Source organism: Saccopteryx bilineata, chromosome 6, assembly GCF_036850765.1.
Source record: "Saccopteryx bilineata isolate mSacBil1 chromosome 6, mSacBil1_pri_phased_curated, whole genome shotgun sequence".
Lineage (NCBI taxonomy): Eukaryota > Metazoa > Chordata > Mammalia > Chiroptera > Emballonuridae > Saccopteryx > Saccopteryx bilineata.
Window position 1 is genome coordinate 196,153,474 of NC_089495.1, and position 23,498 is coordinate 196,176,971.

The following is a 23,498-nucleotide window of genomic DNA, read 5'->3' on the forward strand; positions in this document are numbered from 1 at the left end:
ATGTGTTTTTTATCCAGTCCCACAGATCTCCCCACTTTCTCCAGTCTCCCTAATCTGTCACCAATGGATTTCCAGTAGTATCCCCTTTACAGCTTCTCTGATTCTGATGTATAAAAATAACTGGTAAGAACTGCCATTTTCTGTAGTATTTTTCTCAATCCATTTAGATTTTGCTTTTGCAATTGTCAGTTTGGCTCAAATAAACATAAAAATTCACTACAGGTTTGAACATTTCTTATGTTGACAAAACTGTGGGCGTGCAGAGGTCCAAGAAGTCCCTGAATTCACTGCAGTATTCCCAAAGCCCCAAAATCAACTGTTGAGTTGAATTCCATTTAAACAAACTCCTAGAGGCTTAGCAAGGATTTTCCGTTTTAAGTTGCCATTTACCAATAACCTCCCACACAGCAGCTCCCTGGGAGGCATGCTGAGAGGAAGGTGAAGGAACAGGAGCCTGGAGAGGCCTGGCTGCAACCTAGCCTTCTTAGACCCTGCTTATGCCTCAGACTCCTCTTCCAGAAACTTCTGGACACCTGGGTACAGCCTAGCCAGCTGGTGAAAACTTAATTTCCCACAGCAGAAGAAACACTGACATCTTAAGTGCTAGAAATTTCCCCATTCATTCAGGGCTTGCCCCACCCACCTCCCTGCTAAAGTAATTCATACGGATATCCCGGCTTCATTGGTAGGGCACAATATTTAAGAGTGCCGGCTCTGAGGCCACACTTCTTGATGTCTGATTCCTAGCTCCGTCGTATAGTAGTTGTGAGGTCTTAGGCATATTACTGTATTTCCTCATGTAAAAGACGCACCTTTTTTGAAAAAACTTGGGGTCTAAAAACTGGGTGCGTCTTATACAGTGGTTGTAGTCTTTTTTACTTGCATTTCCCGCTTTTTCGCACTTGTTTTTGTCCTCGTTGTTGAAGACAGTGAATTGTCATCAGACAGATGAGGACAAGCTAATGGATGAGAGTTTTGACAGTGATGAGGAGTTGTATGAATTTTATGATGAATAAAACTTGAGTTCAATAACTTTATGTAGTACTTTTTTTTTCAAATTCCGGATCCCGAAATTAAGGTGCGTCTTATACATGGGAGCATCTTATACCTGGGGAACTACGGTACCTAACTTCTCTGAGCCTCAGTTTTCTCATCTGTAAAAATAAGATTTATAAAAACTTGTATGGCTTTTACAGTGTCCCAACTACTGTTATGTATGCTTTACAAATTATATTTCATTTAACCCTCATCACAACCTTATGAGGTAGCATTAGGGTTATCCTCTTTTAGCAAATGAGGAAACAGACAAAGGCCTCCCTAGGTCACAATGCTGGTAAGTGGCAAAGCAGGCGTTCAGAGCTGGGCTTTCTAGTAGGGTGGTTGTAGGATTAAATAAACGTGTAAACCTCTGAAAACAATCCCTGGTACATAATAAATAATATAGTCTTAGGTTGTTTTTGCGACTCCTCAGCTTACTATTGTGACAATTCAGCTGCTCCCATGTTTGTCCTTTGAGGTCCAGTAAACTGCCTTGCACACAGCACATTATCAGTCTCTCGCTATGCGCGGTGACCCGGGACAGTACCACGACCTGTTTCGAGGGACCCCAGGGTAAGCTGACGCCTAAGACCCCGCAGTCTGACTGCGGATCCCGTAGCTCCAACGCTTCCGGGTACAAAGCACTCAATTCTGCCGCGCGCCCAAGACTCAGGAGCCGCGCGAGGCATCGCGGGAGTTCCGCTGTCTGACGTCATCAGAGAGCGCCGAACCGCGCCTGCTCTCCGTTCGGCTTGCAGCCTCTGGGTTCCGGCAGCCTCAACCCCCACTGCTCTCTACAGCCCCGCATCTACGGGCTCATCGTCGCTGGGAGGCGTCCCCTGACGGCTGCCCTGTGAGGTCGTGCAGAGGAAGGCAAGCCCAGGGAATGAGAGGGGCAGGGCGGGTCCACCGGCCGCCGCCAACGTGGCGGTCTTGGGACTCCCGGTGTGAGTCCGCAGCCTGGACAAGCTCCTAGCCCTACAGGTTTCCTTCGGGCTGTAACCGTTTGAGACTCTTAGGAAGTTAATCTCTCCTCGATTAGATCGTGTGCTGCACAAACGCAGCCCTGGGATGAAACATGAGTAGGCTTCATGTTAAAATTCAGTGTAAGCAAGAACTTTCTCTTTAAAGTGTATTGCTGACCTTCTGAGATGCCTACTCTAGTTGAGAGTGGTGGGAGCAGCTCTAGGTTAGGCAGGCTTTTCCCCTGGACTGCGTTGTCTCCTTTGGAAAGTGAAGTATTGGGTCATAATTAGATAGATCCAAAAAGTTCTTTGGTACATGTTCTAGTTACCTACTGCTACATTAAAATTACTCTAAATTAATGGCTTAAAACTGCCATTTTATTATGTCTGGATCTTGTGGGTCAGGAATTCGGAACGGTCACAGCAAGGACAGCTTGTCTCTGCTTCGTGACACCTGGGGCCTCAGGACTACTCAAAGGCTACGGGAGACTTGATGCTGGGGCAGGAATCAATTTGAAGACATCTTCACTCACGTGTTTAGCAGGTGATGCTGGCTGGTACAGACTGGGACCTCTGCTGTCAGCCAGAACACCGATACATGGCCTGTCCACGTGGTCTAAGTGGCTTCATACTTCTTGTATGGAGGCTTGTGGCTCTAAAGATGAGTGTCCCAAGAAAACCAGGAGGAAGCTGTATAGCCCTTTATGACCTAGTCTCAGAGTCAGTGTGTCACTTCCACCATAGTACCAGATTAAGAGGGAGGGAATTTAAGACCTCACCTCTGGATGGTAGGAGCATCAAACCCACAGTGGAAGAGAAGAGGATACAGATTGAGAGAGAATTGCTGGGACTCTTTGGGAATGCATTGCAAATACTACATTGCCACAGCACTACCCTGTTCTAAAGTAGCTTGTCTCTGCTGGCCCCCAGATCGTGCCCTGTGAGCAAAGGGACCTCCCCCTCCCCCAGTATTCCTGCTCTCACTTAGCTACTCTGAAAGCTTTGCACTAGGTCGGAGTTCAAGCAGGAAGAGTCTCTCCCATTGTCCTCAGGACAATCACATTTATCCTGCATTATAACCTCAAATGATGAAAGAATTGCGTGCTTCAGGAACTTAGAAGAGGAGACATCTGTGGGCAGAGACAAGAGCCTCCAAAAGTTGTGTCTTGTGGGCAGCCGGGAGATGAAGGGGTGAGTGATCTATGTAAGAAGGTATCTACTATTTTATTTTTTCATTAGGTGCAATGGGGCAAAAAGACTGTGTCCATTGAACTAGTCCAAAAGCTGTACAGTATCCACAAGCTTGAAAATTATTTGTGCCTTTGATAAAATAGATTCAAATCCAGACCTGCTGTTGAAGGAAAAGACTTCAGTGAGAGACTATTTCATAAATTATAAAAGTACAGATATAATCATATTTAATTTAAAAATTGAATATCTTACATGAGGATCTAATTTAGAAATGTTATACCTATCTGGGCACTATTGAGGATACACAAAACCTTCTACAGCTCATAGAAAAAAGAATAGACAATTTTGATAAAGGAGTTGAGGAACAACTGAAAAAGAGTTTATAAATCAGGAGGCAGAAAATGCTTCAAGAGGCACGATCCTCAGACATTGTCCTGGAATGCAGTTTCACTTGTATCAATGTCCTGTTCCTAGATGAGGGAATAAAGCAGAATTTTAGTATTTCAGTAGAGTCTGAACTGTGAACTCTTCAGTGTTTTGGACTTTGATCAGATTTTGAAACATCATAAATTGGGACACATAGGTAATCTCTGGCATTAAGACTGAATCTAACCCAAGGGTGAAGCTTTCACTACCAGGTCAGGGCTTTTGACCACTGCTCATGATTAATAGGGAGCAAATTACCATTGAAGGCACTGATGCAAAGACCCACCAGACTTTTTTCTTTCTTTCTCCTTTTTTGCACATAAGAGAGAGAGGGGAAGGAAGAGAGATGAGAAGCATCAACTTATAGTCCTGGCACTTTAGTTGTTCAATGATTGCTTCTCATACATGCCTTGACTGGGGGGCTCAAGCTGAGCCAGTGACCCTTTTGTTCAAGCCAGCGACCTTGGGATCATCCCATGCTCAAGCCGGCGACCCCACTCAAGCTGATGAGCCTGTGCTCAAGTCAGCAACGTTGGAGTTTTGAACCTGGACTTCATTGTCCCAGGTTGACACTTTATCCACTGTGCCACCACCAGTCAGGCAGACCCACTAGACTTTTTCCCTGGGCCTTGGGGGCCTGTCCCTGCCTTGCCACCAGGGAAAGTCCTATTGGAATTCTACCTGAGCCCCGGTCCCACATTTCAGTGCTGAGCAGCTACAATATAGCAACACCTCACCTCTAGATTCCATTGATAGCATTTATCTCAGAGCCCTGTAAATGCAAATATATATTCCCATCTGCCCAATTACATGTAACTCAGAGACAGCAAGGACTGTATTCATCTTGCTCAATGACATAACCCTAACATCTAGCATATACCTGGCACATACAAGGTATACAGTATGACCACTGAGCAGCACCAGGCCCTGCCAGTCAAGGCTCAAAGTGACTAGACTTCCCAATTCAGCATCTAAATTCCTAAATGAAGAAAAATGGACACTTATGCTGTTTTTTAACCTGCCACCCCATTTACTGTATCATGAATGTCTTCCCAGTTCCTTAAACACTCCCTCTAAACATTTTTAATCTTATGGATGCAGCCTGGTGACCTACTGATGATTTTATTCTATTAGAACGGTGCTGCTGCACTGAGAACCCAGATGGCTGAATCTATTCACATTCAGAATTATATCATTAAAACAAATTCTGAGGATTAGAATTGCTAGATCAAAGGCATACACATTTTTAGGGATTTTGAACAATATTATAAACCAGAGGTAGTCAACCTTTTTATACCTGCTGCCCACTTTTGTATCTCTGTTAGTAGTAAAATTTTCTGACCGTCCACCGGTTCCACAGTAATGGTGATTTATAAAGTAGGGAAGTAACTTTACTTTATAAAATTTCTAAAGCAGAGTTACAGCAAGTTAAAGCATATAATAATAATTACTTACCAAGTACTTTATGTCAGATTTTTGCTAAGTTTGGCAGAATAAATCTTTTTTTATTTTTTTTTTAAGATTTTACTTATTTATTTGAGAGAGGAGAGAAAGGGAGAGAGAGAGAGAGAGAGAGAGAGAGAGAGAGAGAAAGGGGGGAGGAGCAGGAAGTATCAACTCCCACATGTGCCTTGACCAGGCACGCCCAGGGTTTCGAACTGGCAACCTCAGCGTTCCAGGTTGACGCTTTATGCACTGAGCCACCATAGGTCAGGCCAGAATAAATCTTTATAAAACAACTTACTATAGTTAAATCTATCTTTTTATTTATACTTTGGTAGCTCTGCTACCATCCACCATGAAAACTGAAAGGCCCACCAGTGGGCGGTGGGGACCAGGTTGACTACCACTGTTATAAACCAATACCTCCAGAAAAGTGGGACCAATTGATTCTCGCATCAGTAGTGTATGAATGCACTTTTAACAGGTGGTTGGCATTTAATGTTAGAAATCCTGTCAAGGCATAAAGAAAAGAGGCCAGGTATAATTTCAAGGTTCTTGGTCCTTAGTCCGGTGGAAGATGGTTTCTCACCCACAGTGCTGACCTCACACCTGCTGCTCTTTCCTTTGCTCAGTTCCCTCTAACCGCACTGGCATCACTGTTCCTCAGACACTCCAGCAAAAGCCAGCCTTAGGGACTTTGCAGAGGTCTTCCTTCTGCCTGGGACACTCGTTCCCCAGCTATCTGCATGGCTAAATCTTTCAACACTTTCAAGCTTTTGCCCCAGTAACAGCTTTGTAGTGAGGCCTACCAAACCCCCTTTTTAATACTGCCACATTCAGCACACTGCTCCTTTTTTCTTTTAATTTTTAGAGCAAGGGAGAGAGAGGCGGGAGGGAGGGAGAGAGAGAAAGAGAAGCATCAGTTGTTGTTCCACTTATTTATGTACTCTGGTTGATTCCTACACATGCCCTGACCAGGACTGAACCGCAATGTCGGCAAGATGCTCAACCGGCTGAGCTGCGGCCCGGCTCTGCTCTGCTGTACCACAGCACTTACCATCTTCTAGCATACTTTGTATTCATTCACGTTACATGTATTGTTTACTGTCTCCATCCAGAATAGAAGTTCTGCGAGTGCAGGGATTGTTTTGTTCACTTAGTAGTTACTTAAATACTTGCAGGGTGAATGAATGGTATAAACTCAGTTTATGATGACACCCCACCTGAAGGGCTCCCACATCAAGTGGGCCCTTCTAGCTCTGTACCTGGTTCAGTTTCTTGAACTCCACCACTTGGAAGAAGATGTGCTCAAGGATATGTTTGGCATCTTGCTGGTCCTTCGGTAGTTTATTGGTTACTCCAAGAATGTCACCACACTTCCTGACATAGAATTCCAGGTCTTCTTCAGTACCTAAGTACAGTTGGGCAGTTAGGTTAACCCTTACCTTCTGTCCTTCCCTAAGTACAAACTTACTGTGATCTAGGTACCCTGGTCAGGTTCCTGCATCCCTCAAGATCACTCCATGTGACCCAGGACACACTGTAAGATCCCAGGTGTGGTGTTTTATAAATTAGGACAAAAGTATGACACTCCTAATTAGAATAAAGCTGGACTGACCCTGACTCTCCTATTCCCAGATCCAGCATTCCTGTATTACAAAGAACAGCAGCCAGTAGGAAATCAAATTACCATTCTCTGAATGCAGCAAGGACCTTAGGAGAAGGCCATATGGGTATTTTAAATAGGAATTTATTATAGCAATGTAGAAAAGGGAATGAAAGAAGGAAAGATCACCCATAATTCCATCGACAGCATATCTCTGTGAAGCCATCCCCAGCTGCCCCATATTCAAGGATGGACAGCCATCACTGCCCTTCTTGCCTATAATTGCTTTATTTCCCCTCCAATTAGCCTTTTTTTTTTTTAATTTTTATTTATTTATTTTTTACAGAGACAGGGTGAGTCAGAGAGAGGGATAGACAGGGACAGGCAGGAACGGAGAGAGATGAGAAGCATCAATCATTAGTTTTTCATTGCAACACCTTAGTTGTTCATTGATTGCTTTCTCATATGTGCCTTGACTGTGGGCCTTCAGCAGACCGAGTAACCCCTTGCTCGAGCCAGCGACCTTGGGTCCAAGCTGGTGAGCTTTGCTCAAACCAGATGAGCCCGCGCTCAAGCTGGTGACCTTGGGGTCTCAAACCTGGGTCCTCCACATCCCATTCTGACGCTCTATCCACTGCGCCACCGCCTGGTCAGGTGAAATTACATTCTTAACTAAAATATTCAAACCTTACAGCTGCATATTCCTTTCTGGTCTCTGGGAACATAAGATGTTGTTCACATAATTGGGATCCTAGTGGACATGCAGTTTCTCTCTTGTTCTCTTCAGTTAGGATTCCCACTTAAATTCTACCAGTGTCACTCCCTGGCCTTTGTAAACCTCTTTTATAATGATTGCATGTTGTCCTATCGATTAAATGGGGCAAAATTTACTACCATTACCTTGCAGGTGAACACTAAGACATTCCCAGTTGTATTTTTTTAAGTAAATAATGTAGCAGTCATCTGTATACCCTAGCTTATCTCCTTAGTCTCAGAGTGGTGTCTCTGCCTCAGAATGGTTAATTAGGCCCTGGCTGGTTGGCTCAGTGGTAGAGCATCGGCCTGGCGTGCAGAAGTCCCGGCTTCGATTCCCGGCCAGGGCACACAGGAGAGGCGCCCATCTGCTTCTCCACCCCTCCCCCTCTCCTTCCTCTCTGTCTCTCCCAGCGAAGCTCCATTGGAGTGGATATGGCCCTGGGCGCTGGGGTTGGCCCCTTGGTCTCTGCCCCAGGCGCTGGAGTGGCTCAGGTCTCAACAGAGCGATGCCCCCCTGGTGGGCGTGCCGGGTGGATCCCAGTAGGGCGCGTGAGGGAGTCTGTCTGGCTGTCTCTCCCCATTTCCAGCTTCGGAAAAATACCCCCCCCCAAAAAAAAGGTTAATTATATGCCTCTCTGCTGTGCTGCGGGCAGTGCCTGTGAGGGGCAGCCCTGGACAGAGAGTCGGGTACCACTCCCTGTGTGGCCATGTGGCCACCTCATTCCTCATCCACAGATCGAGGAACGCATGCTCACCTCTCTAGGATCCCTCTGAAGGATCCCATTTCAAGTCTCTATAATTCTTTTGGCCCTGACTGCATTTTCCTATTTAACTGCTCCTCTGATTAGTGACCTAGATTTGCTGTGTGGTAGCCATCTCAGAATTCGTTCCACTGTCACTCAGTGGGTCAAAACTAGGGACCGACAGGGATGACAGCTGAAACCTTGGCTTCTGCTCACCACCATGTTCTAAGTCAGGGGTCCCCAAACTACGGCCCGCGGGCCGCATGTGGCCCCCTGAGGCCATTTATCTGGCCCCCACCGCACTTCTGGAAGGGACACCTCTTTCATTGGTGGTCAGTGAGAGGAGCATAGTTCCCATTGAAATACTGGTCAGTTTGTTGATTTAAATTTACTTGTTCTTTAATTTAAATATTATATTTGTTCTCGTTTTGTTTTTTTACTTTAAAATAAAATATGTGCAGTGTGCATAGGGATTTGTTCATAGTTTTTTTTATAGTCCAGCCCTCCAATGGTCTGAGGGACAGTGAACTGGCCCCCTGTGTAAAAAGTTTGGGGACCCCTGTTCTAAGTCACTGAGCTAAGTGGCCTGCAGAGAAATAACATCAATTACATGAAGTAAACAAAAGTGTAACTTTATACTGCCATTCATATTTTATTCTCCGTAAACAAATGTTAAGCTTTCTCTCATGGCAAATCTCAGAAGTTCACAATTAAATAAAACTCACAAAAGAACACAACAGTTGGGCGGAACTTACACTTATTGGTAATCTGAGCAAGCCGTGCCTTCTCACAGGAGAACGTCTCGTCCAGGTCAAACAGCTCCAGTGGAGGCGGCGGCAGTTCCTTGAAACTGGGAGGGAAAACCTAAAAGGAAAAAACAGGGTCTGTCCTGAAGGAGCGTGTCCAAAGCCGAACGGACAGTGATGAGACACGTAAGGGAAATGAGAGGCCAACCCTGCCCTTCCCTGGGAGGAGCCACCCAAACGCTGTCACTTCCTCCTGTCCTAACCCATCAGACCGGATTAAGCGGGACAACTAGGCCACTGTAAACAGCGGAGCAGAGTCAGCAATATCTACACCACTGAGCTGACCACGCCGACATACCAGTGCCCATTAGCTCATGCAAGGACACAGTGTACAGGTCATTAGGCTTATCTGTGGTGAACACTTGACTGTAAAACTTGTTTCCCATTTAATCGTGAGCTCTTTAGGGATAGAAATTGGGGAAGCAGATGTAAATTAGTGTAGGAAGTGCTGAACTTGGAGCCAGAATTCGCAGGTTATGAACCAGTGGTGTGCTGACAAATGTTTAACTCAGCTCTCGGAACAGAAGGCATGATTTGTAGCATCTGTGAGTCCTGTGATGGAAATACTTCCACATGGCCCACTTCACACTACCAAAATGAAACCAAATGGTTTATAAAGTCCAGAGTGTGGTGTGATAAGAACATTTTGAAGACAAGTTGATAAATGCTGGGCTAGAACATTAGGAGTCACTTTCTGCACATGGCGATGCCCTGGGCTGTCAGCATGTGCTGACTCGGGGGCTGCTGCCCAGAAAGCTGCAGCACAAAGCTCTTCCTCCTGCTTGCCCAGGAGTTGCCACATGTGCCCTCCAGCCCCACAGATGGGCAATGTTGAGCAGCCAAAAAAGGTCCATGCCCTTGAAATCCCGTTTGAGAACTACACCAAATGGAAGTCCCTGTAGAATACTAGCAGGTTTGGTCTCTGTGCCTGCTGAAGGCCAGAGAAATGAGCCTCCACGAGGAGTGGCACAAATGGCATCCTCAGGAAGGGCCCGGTGGGCAAGGGCAGGGCAAACAGTGGGGTCCTGCAGGGGGACCCCGAGCACACCCACTCACCGCCGGCTGCAGGGCAGGCAGCGGCGTCTCATACTGAGGCTGGATGAGCTGGAGAGGCTCATGCTTCCCGTTTAGCTGTTCATAAGCCCTGTGTTAAGAAGACAGAAGAGCAGGGATCAAGATGAGACACTGGAAAGACCCCCTAGCTGATCACACTGCTCTTCTCCATCAAAGCAGGCGCTCGCACTTGTGTATGGAAACCCCCCGTGAGTCTTTACTGTGTCCCAGGGCCACTGGACTGAGACCCGAAAGGGCAAGTTCTGTCAGGTTTCAAATCGTGCTTCTAAAGAGCTTTTCCATTTTTACCCAATGAACGTTGATGCTTTTTTTAAAAGATTTTATTTGTTGATTATAGAGAGAGGAGAGTGAAATGGGGAGGAGCAGGAAGCATCAACTCGTAGTTGCTTTTAGTATGTGCCCTGACTAGGCGAGCCCGGGGTTACAAAACTTGCAACCTCAGCACTCCAGGTCGACGCTCTATCCACTGCGCCACCATTCGGGCTGAACACTGATTCTTTTTAAAAAAACTTTTTATTGATTGATTTTAGAGAGAGTGAGAAAGAGAGAAACCTCAACTTACGAGTCCACTTATTTGTGCATTCATTGGTCGATTCTTGTAACCTTGGCGTGTCAGGATGATGCTCTAACCAACTGAGCTACCTGAGCCAGGGCCTTCCCCAGTTTTATGTTTCACATTTAGCATTACTATAGTAACCTTGTATCCTAGTTTTTGTCTCTTCCATAAACCATACACTTTAGGTATGGTGCTTGGCAGAGTAGGAGCTCTGTAAGGCTTTGTTTAATTTGAGAACATAAGTATAGAGGTAGGAAGTTAGACAATTATCTCTATAGCTGCACCCTTAGCCTTTGGAGTATCCAGACGTAAATCTCATGCCAGGCCAAAGACACTCAGAAGTGTGAGTCCCTGTCCCTGACATTAGGGATGAAAAACTGCAAAGCAAGCGGTGAAACGGGGTAGAGCCCTGGCCGGACAATCGTTTGGGCTCCCACCTGGGAGGAGTCCTACCCTCTTTAAACCTGTTTCCTCAGCTGGAAACAGGACAGGTAGCACAGAGGCCTCCAGAAAGCATTAAGGAAGTAACAATGCGGAGTGCTCAGAGGGTGACTAAGCTCCTGGCTGTACTGAGAGGATGCCTGCCGCGTGGGGCTCTGTGCTAACCGCAGGGAATCCTGGGCAAACCAGAATGAGCTGGTCTCCTTAAGTGCCTGATTCAGCACCTAAGACACAGTAAGGGCTAACAACGGCTCTGCATCAACGCCCCCCCCCCAATATCCCAGCTCTCTCTGTCGACCCCATATATCTGAGAGTGTGTTCTGCATCCCACATTTGCCGTGAACCCAACTCCCGTGCCCAGGCTCATATTTCCAAACCAGACACTCCGAATGCAATGCAGTGCAGCTCAGAGCCACAGGTACTGACTTGAGGACCTCGGCGAAGGAGCTGATATCCAGCTGGTAAACAGACTGGTCGAAGAGGGTGGTAAAGTCCCGGGGGTTCTCGTCGCTCTCCTGGAGACACACTCGGAGCCGTTCTGACAGGGTGGCTGTGTCAGGCAGCATCATGTAGTCGGAAATCTGAAAGCCACAAGGGGTTCCTTTCAGCAAGAATTAATCTGTCAAGTCTCCAATGGCTCAAGTCTAAATCTACAATATTTACCTTCTCACCAAGAGATTTCACTCTTCATGATCATTGACAACTAAACCTCTTTTGTGGAAAGGAATGAAATTTGCCTGGCTCAAGCCCAGTGCCGGCCAAGTCTCCAGTTACCCACGCTGGTGTTCACAGCACTGAGCACAGCTGAAGAAACACTGCCAGGCTGACTGGTCTGCTTCCAATTTCGTGATCGCTGACCTTGGGTGCTCAGCACCCGACACCATCCCCTAGTCCACTCCCTTTCCCATTCTCCTGCTTCCCTTTTGTCACTTCAACCATCTACGGCGACTTTTCCTTTCTTAATTTTAGCTGATGACGTTATTTCCTATTTCAGTGAGAAAACAGATGCAATCATAAAAGTCCAAAAACTTCCACTACAACATCGACCCACCCACCAGCATCTGGGGCATACACTGCTTCCTTTCCTGTCGCATGTGCGAGCCCTGGTGACCCCAGCACAGACAGCCCTCCACTTAGACACTAGACCCCAGCCCTTTCACCTGCCCAAGGACATGCCTCTTGCATTGCTGAGAGCCCTTAGTGATGACATGTGCTGTGTGTTGGTAACAGTAAAAGATCAGGAGAACCTAAATGTCCATCAATAGGAGACCAGCTAGATACACTACAGTACAAACAGTGGAAAACACAGTCTTTAAAAACAGAACAAAACAAAAAAACAAAGCTCTTTATGTGTATGTATAAATACGGAAACATCTCCAAGACATAATGATAAATTTAAAAAGTAAGGCCCTGGTCAGTGTAATATACACATGTGAGAAACTGCTAATATCACCGGCACTGGGGAGGGAGCGAGGTGTCTGGGGAACACGGAAGGAAGACTTTATTATATATGCTACTGAATTCCAAACTGTGTGAACACATTACCAATTCAAAACTTAAATTTAAATAAATACATGCTGGCAACGAGAACTAATTGCCCTTGGAGCTGCATTTAGCCTTGATTCTAACAAGGCCAACTTGGTACCAGTTTGAAAATCAGTCCTCTGAAGTCACCTGTCCGTCCTGTCCCACCCTCTTGAGCACCAGCACTTGAGGAGACACAGCCAAGCACCACAGAAATAAGACAAACAGCCTCACCTCTTTGAGTCCTGATTCTACACTGTTTAAACTTTGAGAACACTACAATCTTAGAGAATTTTAGTTTCTTCATCTATAAAATGAGTGTAACACCATCTACCTCCAAGGGCTGTTGTGAGACTCAGATGCGATAATTTATATGGAAGTATACTATATAACAGTGGTCCCCAACCCCCAGGCCACAGACCGGTACCGGTCCGTGGGCCATTTGGTACCAGTCCGCAGAGAAAGAATAAATAACTTACATTATTTCCATTTTATTTATATTTAAGTCTGAATGATGTTTTATTTTTAAAAAATGACCAGATTCCCTTTTTTACCTCCGTCTAAGACTCACTCTTGATGCTTGTCTCGGTCACGTGATACATTTATCCGTCCCACTCTAAAGGCCAGTCTGTGAAAATATTTTCTGACATTAAACCAGTCCGTGGCCCAAAAAAGGTTGGGGACCACTGCTATATACAATGTCTGTTACACAGTAATTATAAAAGTTTTAAAAAGTCTTACAGAGAATATATAGCACCTTTTACACTTAGTTTAATAAGCAAATTTACATCTATGAATATAGGCCTCACAATCATCCTGTGAGGCAGACAGCACAGGTATTAGTGTCCCCTAGAAAACTAGGATGGAAAAAAGGACAAATACAACCTGTTTAAGGTCCAAGGACTGGTGGTGAAGTCATAGTTCCCAGACCAGAGCTGGTTTTACCACTCTCGTCTGATAAATACTATCGTAATTCCTTTAAGGACTGTTATTCCCAAAGGCAACACAATTAACAGTTGAAAACTTCAATTTGGATGATCTCTGTTTCTTCCATGAAAAAATTATTTTCATATTCTTCATACTTCTGAAAGAAGTATTTATAGATACTGATTTTGAAAGTTTGGGCTAGGGATCATATTTTAAATTCCAATTGTTATACACATATCAGGAGGGGCTCCCATGCCAATAAATTCTGTAATTAATTATATAATGTATTATTATTTTTTATAACATAGCCTTCATCTCCCCAAAAACCACATCTTGCCATCTGTCTTACAGATAAAGTAAGAGGTATATATTCCTTTGGAACTGTTAAACGTAGTGCTGAGAAGGTGAACTCATTTTTCATTTAAAAGGTTTTTTTGTTTTTTGTTTGTTTTTTTGACAGAGAGAGAGAGAGAGAGGGACAGACAGGAAGGGAGAGAGATGAGAAGCATCAATTCTTTGTTGCGGCACCTTAGTTGTTCATTGATTACTTTCTCATATGTGCCTTGACCCGGGGGGCTACAGCAGAGCAAGTGACCCCTTGCTCAAGCCAGCAGCCTTTGGGCTCAAGCCAATGACCATGATGTCACGTTTATGATCCCCTGCTTAAGCCAGTGACCCTGTGCTCAAGCTGGTGAACCCATGCTCAAGCCGGCGACCTCGGGGTTTTGAACCTGGGTCCCCTGCATCCCAGTCTGATGCTCTATCCACTCCGCCACCACCTGGTCGGGCTAAAAGTTTTTCAATGAGTCACAAACTCCTACCTCTGGGTCCTCAGCATCAATCTGGTTTAGGTGAATGTCCTCTGTTGTAAGCCACTGGAAAACAACATCCTGGATTTTAAAACATAAACCAGAATTAAACACTTGGTTATTTGAGAAAGCCGAAGGCAGGAATAAAAAAAATTAAGTCAATACAGAAAAATTGATAAAGGTAAAAAGAATGCACCAGTGATTCACATGAGGGTAGCCACCCTCCTCTTTGTGAAATCATAAAAACTTAAGTTTTCCTCACTGTAATGCCATTTTATGATTGGAAATGTATACTTTATCTTAGGCCACTCTGACCTTTAACCACAAGCCAGGAGTCATTAAAATATGTTCCCAGACCTGGAGCAATCCCCACCTAATGTGCTAATAACAGTCTGAATTTAAAACAGAATATATACAGATCTCCCCAGAATGTGTCTGGTGACATTCAAACCTCACATGGATGCCACAGAAATAAACACTTAGGCCCTGGCCGGTTGGCTCAGTGGTAGAGCGTCAGCCTGGCATGCAGAAGTCCCGGGTTCGATTCCCGACCAGGGCACACAAGAGAAGCGCCCATCTGCTTCTCCACCCCTCCCCCTCTCCTTCCTCTCTGTCTCTTCCCCTCCCGCAGCCGAGGCTCCATTGGAGCAAAGATGGCCCGGGCGCTGGGGATGGCTCTGTGGCCTCTGCCTCAGGCGCTAGGATGGCTCTGGTCGCAACAGAGCGACGCCCCGGAGGGGCAGAGCATCGCCCCCTGGTGGGGAGAGCGTCGCCCCCTGGTGGGCGTGCTGGGTGGATCCCGGTCGGGCGCATGCAGGAGTCTGTCTGACTGTCTCTCCCCGTTTCCGGCTTCAGAAAAATACAGAAAAAAAAACAAAAAAAACCCCACTTTATCTCCCAACACAGTCCTGCAGGCCTCAAGGTCTCCAAGATGAAGGACTTCAATTCATTAATGAAAAAGCTCAGTGGGCCTGACCAGGCGGTGGTGCAGTGGATAGAGCGTCGGACTGGGATGCAGAGGACCCAAGTTCGAGACCTCGAGGTCACCAGCTTGAGCGCGGGCTCATCTGGTTTGAGCAAAAGCTCACCAGCTTGGACCCAAGGTCACTGGCTCGAGCAAGGGGTTACTCAATCTGCTGAAGGCCCGCGGTCAAGGCACATAGGAGAAATCAATCAATGAGCAACTAAGGTCTCGCAACGAAAAATTGATGATTGATGCTTCTCATCTCTCTCCGTTCCTGTCTGTCTGTCCCTGTCTATCCTTCTCTCTGACTCTCTCTCTGTCCCTGTAAAAAAAAAAAGCTCAGTGGGAGCTTCGTCCTCTGGCAAGTGAGTCACGGGAGACGCATCAATGTGCAGCTTTGGCACACACGGTCTGTCACCCTTCACAGGTTTCCTTCACACTATTCTGACAAGCAGTGGCCATGCCTGTAACTTCACTCCCCAAGTCAGTCAGTGACCGTCCTATCATAACCCCTCCTAAACAGCACTGGTGTCCGCCAGCCCTGCCCCTCATGCACACCTCAATGCCTTCCTTAAGGCCCTCATCCCGTTAGCTGGCTGACTCCACCAGCCTCCCAACTGGCTCCAGGCTGCCTCCTCCTTTCTATTTTCTTTTTTTTTTTTTTTTTTTTTTAAGTCTTTATTTATTTATTTATTTCAGAGACAGAAAGTGAGTCAGAGTGAGGGATAGACAGGGACAGACAGACAGGAACGGAGAGAGATGAGAAGCATCAATCATTAGTTTTCCATTGCGCTTGCAACACCTTAGTTGTTCATTAATTGCTTTCTCATATGTGCCTTGACCGCGAGTCTTCAGCAGACCGAGTAACTCCTTGTTGGACCCAGCGACCTTGGGTTCAAGCTGGTAGACTTTTTGCTCAAACCAGATGAGCCCACGCTCAAGCTGGCGACCTTGAGGTCTCGAACCTGGGTCCTCTGCATCCCAGTCCGATGCTCTATCCACTGCGCCACCGCCTGGTCAGGCCTCCTTTCTATTTTCCATACGCCTGGCAGACAGGTCTTTCTAAAACCCGGGTCTGACAATACCCAAGGCTGCTCAACACCCTATGAGGGCTCCCCAAAGCTTTTGGCAGAAAGTTAAAGCCCCTGAACTTTATACATGAGCCCCTGACCGGGATCTGTCCCTTACCACTTTCTAGGGTCGCCTCTCACTCCCAGCTGGCAGGCTTACCAATGCTTTCTGTGCCCCTCTGGGTTTATTCTTGGTCTCTCATGCCGCCTTGTTGTATTACAGAGTGTCAGAGCAGAGACGACACCGGACTCCACTCCGCCCGGCACAGATGGGCTCTGAACAGCTGGTTTTCGATGAACCAAGAACTTGGGTAGCATTGTTTTAAGTGACATGGAAATCGCACTTACACACTACACATTAAAGTGATGAAAGAGAAAAGCTTACCATGATTTTGCTGTTTTCTTCTTTATCCAAATATTGGTCACTAAACATGTGACACGAGCCAAGCACTGCCAGCTTCCCACCTTGGTTCTGTGGATGACAAAGCAGTGTCAGATACTCAAATCCCAAAACACAGGGCATGCTTCCTGGTTTCCAAACACTGACCAAAATTATGTAAGCAACTGTTTTATATACAAGTAATCACCAATTCTCATCAGAATTTTAACAGTCTGGAAATATCAACTATGACAGACAACTGCATCCCAATCTGCTTCTCCTTTTGGACACTTCTATATTATTTGATTTTAACAAAAAACACTGTGAATTGATTCTACAGCATCTTCCCATTGTTACCTTATAAATTAAGATCTCGTGACTTTAAAGGAAAAGATAAATCCAAAGATAGTTGAAGACATTTTCAAGTACCAAAAATATTATTTAGTTAACTAAGATCCAAACAGAAAACTAAGCCATGAGCATGAAAAATTCACAGATGAAATAATGGTTAATAAAAAATCTCAATAGGCCCTGGCCGGTTGGCTCAGTGATAGAGTGTCGGCCTGGTGTGCAGGAGTCCCGGGTTCGATTCCCAGCCAGAGCACACAGGAGAGGTGCCCATCTGCTTCTCCACCCCTCCCCCTCTCCTTCCTCTCTGTCTCTCTCTTCCCTTCCTGCAGCCAAGGCTCCATTGGAGCAAAGTTGGCCCGAGCGCTGAGGATGGCTCCATGGCCTCTGCCTCAGATGCTAGAATGGCTCTGATTGCAGCAGAGCGACGCCCCAGATAGGCAGAGCATCACACCCTGGTGGGCATGCTGGGTGGATCCCAGTCGGGCGCATGTGGGAGTCTGTCTGACTGTCTCCCCGTTTCCAACTTCAGAAAAATACAAAAAAAAAATCTCAATATTAGTAATTTTAAGCAAATCAAAATAAAATATTTTTACTCATCAGGTTAATAAATACTACAAAATGACAAAAACCAGTGTTGGTCAGGTTTCAGTGAGGTATGTTCTTTCACACATTCCTGCTGAAATTGTCAACACGCAACAAAGCAATCTGAAATATACAAAAACTATGCACACTGCTTTATATAGTCAGTAATCACAAAAAATTAGAAATAAATCTAAATATTCAACCTTAAAAAATGGTTAAGAATAATGAAACTTGCTCCAACTGTTGAATTATGCATTATGAAGGGTTTTCAGTAACAGGGGAAAATGCTTCTGTCATAACATTAGGTTTGAAAAAAAAAAAGTGTACCGTAAATTGTACAGCTGTCCTAGTTTAAAGCCTGGGGGTAAATAAACATTTAGAAATGAGGCCCAAGCTGGAGTGGAAGAAAATGATCAAAACATCAGCCTGCAGCCTCCGGCTAGTACACGGAGGCGTTCTGTTTTTCATCGTTGTACTTTTCAATTTTTCTACAATGAGCATATATTACTTTTATAATAAGAAAAACATTATAATATTAAAAATACAAAACAAAATCAGTGTTTCTAGCAACATCACATACACGGAAAAGACATAGTTGTAACGCTCTAAGCTAGAGATGTCAACAGATACAAATATATAAATTCCATAAACAAATTTTGCAAAATAAACTCATACCACATTAAAGTCAAATGCTTCATAGGAAAAGTAATACTATTACTAGACCATAACCACTGAAAATAGATGCTACCAAGAATGAGAAGTGAACTGGGTGGAATTCTCCAGAAAGGGCAAGTGACTGAATGAACTGTGCTATGATCTGAATCTATGTATATAAGTAAATACAAGAAGGCACACAAAGGAAATACCTACATCCCACAAAGGAAAATGGGGTTGTGAGAAACTAGAGACATCAATGTCTCTGGAGAAAAAATGAAAGGTCAACTGATGAATTCTGTGTTGGTGAACAGATGAAGATAAATTCAGCAAAATATGATTTAAAAGGCAGTGGAGGCCCTGGCCAGTTGGCTCAGCGGTAAAGTGTCGGCCTGGCATGTGAAAGTCCCGGGTTCGATTCCCGGCCAGGGAACACAGGAGAAGCGCCCATCTGCTTCTCCACTCCTCCCCTCTCCTTCCTCTCTGTCTCTCTCTTCCCCTCTTGCAGCCAAGGCTCCATTGGAGCAAAGCTGGCTTGGGCACTGAAGACGGCTCCATGGCCTCTGCCTCAGGTGTTAGAATGGCTCCGGTTGCAAAGGAGCAATACCCCACCCAGATGGGCAGGGCATCACTCCCTGGTGGGCTTGCCAGGTGAATCCCAGTCAAGCACATGTGGGAGTCTGTCTCTATGCCTCCTTGCTTTTCATTTCAGAAAAAGAAAAAAAAAAGCAGTGGAAAAGTTCAGTCATAATGAGGAGGGTGCCTGACCAGGCAGTGGCAGAGTGGATAGAGTGTCGGACTGGGATACGGAGGACCCAGGTTCAAGACCCAAGGTTGCCAGCTTGAGCGCGGGGCTCATCTGGTTTGAGCAAAGCTCATCAGCTTGGTTGCTGGCTCGAGCAAGGGGTTACTCGGTCTGCTGTAGCCCTACAGTCAAGGCACATATGAGAAAGCAATCAATGAACAACTAAGGTGTCACAACGAAAAACTAAGGATTGATGCTTCTTATCTCTCTCCATTCCTGTCTGTCTGTCCCTATCTATCCCTCTCTCTGACTCTCTGTCTCTGGAAAAAAAAAAATGAGGAGAGCTGTGTCCTCTGGGACTACCAGTTCCCACATTTTGGGAGGGTTCCCAGGATGAGTGCTGGCCAAGCAGTCTTCTGATATGTTTTCCTGGGATAAACTAAAATAACAGCAACACAATTTTGTGCATTCTTTAAAAATTTTTTTTATTTTTTTATTTTTTTAGTGATAGAGACAGAGAGACAAAGAGAGGGACAGATAGGGACAGATAGAAAGGGAGAGAGATGAAAAGCATCAATTCTTTGTTGTGGCACCTTATTGTTCATTGATTGCTTTCTCTTATGTGCCTTGACCTGGGGGCTACAGCAGACCGAGTGACCCCTTACTCAAGCCAGCGACCTCTGGGCTCAAGCCAGCAACCATGGGGTCATATCTATGATCCCATGCTCAAGCCAGCGACCCTGCGCTCAAGCTAGAGGAGCCCACACTCAAGCTGGCGACCTTGGGGTTTCAAACCTGGGTCCTCTGCATCACACTCTGACGTTCTATCCACTGCGCCACCGCCTGGTCAGGCTAAAATTTATTTTTTAATTGAATTTAATGGAGTGTCACTAGTTAATAAAATTCTATAGGTTTCAGGTGTACAGTTCTATAATATAATACATCATCTGTGTATTGTATCGTGTGTTCAGCACCCAAGTCAAGTCTCCTTCCATCGCCATTTATCCCCCTTGACCCTCTTCACCTCTCCCGCCCCCTTTCCCTTTGATAATCACCATACTGTGTCTCCGTGAGTTTTTTTCTTTGCTTATTTTCTCCACCTTTTCCACTCAGCCTCTCAAGCCCCCTCCCTTCTGACAGCTGTCAGTCTGATCTCTGTATCTATGATTCTATTTCATTTGTTAGTTTATTTCATTCGTTAGAGTCTACATATAAGTGAAGTCACTCCCACCCCGCCCCCTTAATTCTATGCAATTTGATGTAGTCTGTCACAGAAAGGATGAAAAGTTATTTTTTTTATTTATTTACTTTTTTAGATTTTATTTATTCATTTTTATTAGAGAGAGAGGGGAGAGAGAGAGAGGAAGAGATAAAGAGAGGACAGGGGGAGGAGCAGGAAGCATCAACTCCCATATGTGCCTTGACCAGGCAAGCCCAGGGTTTTGAACCGGTGACCTCAGCATTCCAGGTCGAAGTTTTACCCACTGCGCCACCACAGGTCAGGCATGAAAAGTTATTTTAAGAGTTATATAATGAGGAATCTGCCTGACCTGTGGTGGCGCAGTGGGTAAAGTGTCGACCTGGAAATGTTGAGGTCGCCGGTTCGAAACCCTGGGCTTGCCTGGTCAAGGCACATATGGGAGTTGATGCTTCCAGCTCCTCCCCCCTTCTCTCTCTCTATCTCTCCTCTCTCTCTCTCTCCCTCTCCTCTCTAAAATAAATAAAAAATAAATTAAAAAAAAGTTATATAATGAGGAATCTAATGAACAATGTGAACTAAGGAATGGAATAGAGGCAGAGGCGGGGTCAAAGGGACCAGAGGGAAAGGGGAAGAGAGGATGGGATCAGAGAGGGGAAAGGGATTAGTGAAATTATGTATACATACCACAGGGACAAAGAGAGCAGGACAGTAAATCCTGGAGGGAGGCGGGGAGGGCGTTGGGGGGAGGGGACATAGGGGTACCAAGGGGAACATGGGGGTGGGGGGAGAGGGAGAGATATTTGATGGGACACTTGAATCTATGTAAACACAATAAATTAAAATAAAATAAAGAGTTACAAGTATCCACCTGCTATAGTGGAAAAGGTTTGGATTTAAGATAAGTAAAATATACATAATTGAAAATCTAATTGGCAGGACTGTTGTGAAGGCCAAGGAGGAAATATATGAAATCCCTGGAAGAAGAGTAAAGCAGTTTTTACATTTCAATAATAAGGAGAACATATCCACTCAGAGTAATAAAGGCTGTACCTTGGAGTGAAAGAAAGCCAGAATGGGCCTGTTCAGCGGGAAACAGACGGAGCCCGTGGACAGAACAGCCACCGCGGGTTTCATGACACTCAGGGTGGCACCGAAAGGGTACACAAAGGTGAGAGCCCTGTAAGACGTTAAAGAAACACTCCAGGTTTAAAAATAATGAATAAAAACTATTTGAAGATAATCTCAGTATTTCTTCAGCAATTTATCATCAAACACAAAATTTCCTCTAAAAATAGAGGAAATCTGAGCCTAAATTTATTTGGGATAACTTGAGTCTAAAGTTTAATAAAGCACTTCAAGAGATAAGAATGTAAATCAACAATTTACAATCATGTGCAAATGAATGTACAGATCATGGGGTAAGGCCAACCCACATAGGAGGGACTAGGGTTTTACTGAAAGAAAGCTGGAGCTCTGCAAAGGTAGATGTTTGAAGGACGTGCTCTCACAATGAGGAAAAACAGGAATGTTGACACCAGAAGTTAAGTTAAAGAGTACAGGCCAATGGCCCTGGCCGGTTGGCTCAGCAGTAGAGCGTCGGCCCTGTGTGAGGAAGTCCCAGGTTTGATTCCTGGCCAGGGCACACAGGAAAAGCAACCATCTGCTTCTCCACCTCTCTCTCTTCCCCTCCCCTCAGGGCTCCACTGGTGCGAGTTGGCTCCCAGCGCAGAGGATGACTAAATGACTTGCTGAGGATGGCTAAATAACCTCCGCTTTAGGAGCTAGAATGGCTCCAGTGGCAACAGAGCAAGGGCCCCAGATGGGCAGAGCATCGCCCCCTGGTGGGCTTGCCGAGTGGATTCTGGTTGGGGCATATGTGGGAATCTGTCTCTCTGCCTCCCCTTCTCTCGCTTTAAATAAATAAATAATAACTGCAGGCCCAAGAGCAGACCGGCTAGGTCTGAAACTAAGTTCTGACACTTAGTCAAGTGAGTTTGGGTAACTAGCCTCTGCTAACCTGTCTCTGACCGCAAGGGATTTCTTTGAGGATTAAATGAGGTAATACATGTCAGTCACACAGCAAATGCTTGATAAATGTCAGGTGATATTATTAAAGCAAAATATTATAAATTACCTAAATGTTCTATAATAGGAGATTAGTCAGATAAATTCGGATAAATCCAATATTACCTAGTCATTAAAATTTTTTATATATGAAAAGAAATCTAGAAGTCTAAATGCCATACTGTTAAGACCAATTACCTTTGGCATAGATTTACAGTGAAAGACATCTATTTTCCTTTTTTAAAATTTTCTTCAGAAGAATTTTTTTTTTAATATTTCATCCAATTCCTTTAATGTTTGGCTTGTTGAAAAGCTACATTTTTATACCTGCTTCTGCTTTCTTTTTTTTATAGCTAATATTATCTTGTGTTGGTTCCAGGTGTATAACATCGTAGTTACACAATCATATATTTTGAACTGTTCAACTGCTTTTTTGGTGAGAACTACTTTTGTAATCAAAAGCTCTGCATTTTGAAAAAGAAAACTCTTCACAGTGACAAAGCCGTCATCTCCGGGTGGCCTCAGAACACACTCACTGGGCGTCGTTCCCGCTGCTCTCCTCAGTGACCCCCGGCACGGCCTTCCCTGCGGCTTGGCTCACTGCCCTCGAAGACAAACAGTAAAATCCAGTGAAGCAACAACTCCATGTTTCTCTCCTTTCCTCTCTCTCTAAATAGCAAACAATAAATAAAAAAAAAAAAAGAAACCTGCTGGCCCTGGCCGTTTGGCTCAGTGGTAGAGCGTCAGCCTGGCGTGCGAAGTCCCGGGTTCGATTCCCAGCCAGGGCACACAGGAGAAGCGCCCATCTGCTTCTCCACCCCTCCCCCTCTCCTTCCTCTCTGTCTCTCTCTTCCCCTCCCGCAGCCAAGGCTCCATTGGAGCAAAGTTGGCCTGAGGATGGCTTCAAGGCCTCCGCCTCAGGCACTAGAACGGCTCCGATTGCAGTGGAACAACGCCCCAGGTGGGCAGAGCATTGCCCCCTAGTGGGCATGCTGGGTGGATCCTAGTTGGGCGCATGTGGGAGTCAGTCTGTCTCTTGCTTCCCCGCTTCTCATTTTAGAAAAATACAGAAAAAAAAAGAAAGAAAAAAGAAACTTGCCCTATTTGTGGGCTTTTCAATTATATGAATCAATAAAATCTCTATTGTTTAATCCCATTTGACTAGGGATTCCTGTTGCTTGCA

At 45.2% G+C, this 23,498-nt stretch overlaps 1 protein-coding gene and 1 long non-coding RNA gene across 6 annotated transcripts in view; one reads left to right on the forward strand and one right to left on the reverse strand.

Annotated features, from left to right (window-relative positions):
* The first annotated feature begins 1,762 nt into the window (after positions 1–1,762).
* LOC136308717 (uncharacterized) lies at positions 1,763–16,723 on the forward strand. Of its 3 annotated transcripts, none has more exons than XR_010726155.1 (3): positions 1,763–1,911; positions 3,004–3,194; positions 16,563–16,723. It is a non-coding gene; the product is annotated as an uncharacterized lncRNA (long non-coding RNA). The 3 variants fall into 3 exon arrangements; XR_010726156.1 differs by having other exon boundaries at positions 3,015–3,194; XR_010726154.1 differs by having other exon boundaries at positions 3,114–3,194.
* The window catches only part of IFT52 (intraflagellar transport 52), a 28,680-nt gene continuing 8,397 nt past the window's right edge, over positions 3,216–23,498 (reverse strand). For 2 of the 3 annotated variants that reach the window (XM_066236347.1, XM_066236345.1), the window contains exons 6-14: positions 22,852–22,920; positions 21,302–21,428; positions 16,725–16,811; positions 14,318–14,386; positions 11,472–11,626; positions 10,031–10,118; positions 8,924–9,032; positions 6,329–6,474; positions 3,218–3,664 (exon numbers count right to left, since the gene is read on the reverse strand). In XM_066236347.1, coding sequence (XP_066092444.1) covers positions 3,617–3,664; positions 6,329–6,474; positions 8,924–9,032; positions 10,031–10,118; positions 11,472–11,626; positions 14,318–14,386; positions 16,725–16,811; positions 21,302–21,428; positions 22,852–22,920 — 898 coding nt within the window. In that variant the 3' untranslated portion in view covers positions 3,218–3,616. Of the gene's footprint in view, positions 3,665–6,328; positions 6,475–8,923; positions 9,033–10,030; positions 10,119–11,471; positions 11,627–14,317; positions 14,387–16,724; positions 16,812–21,301; positions 21,429–22,851; positions 22,921–23,498 lie in introns of all 3 variants that reach the window. The other variant, XM_066236348.1, reaches the window with a different exon arrangement.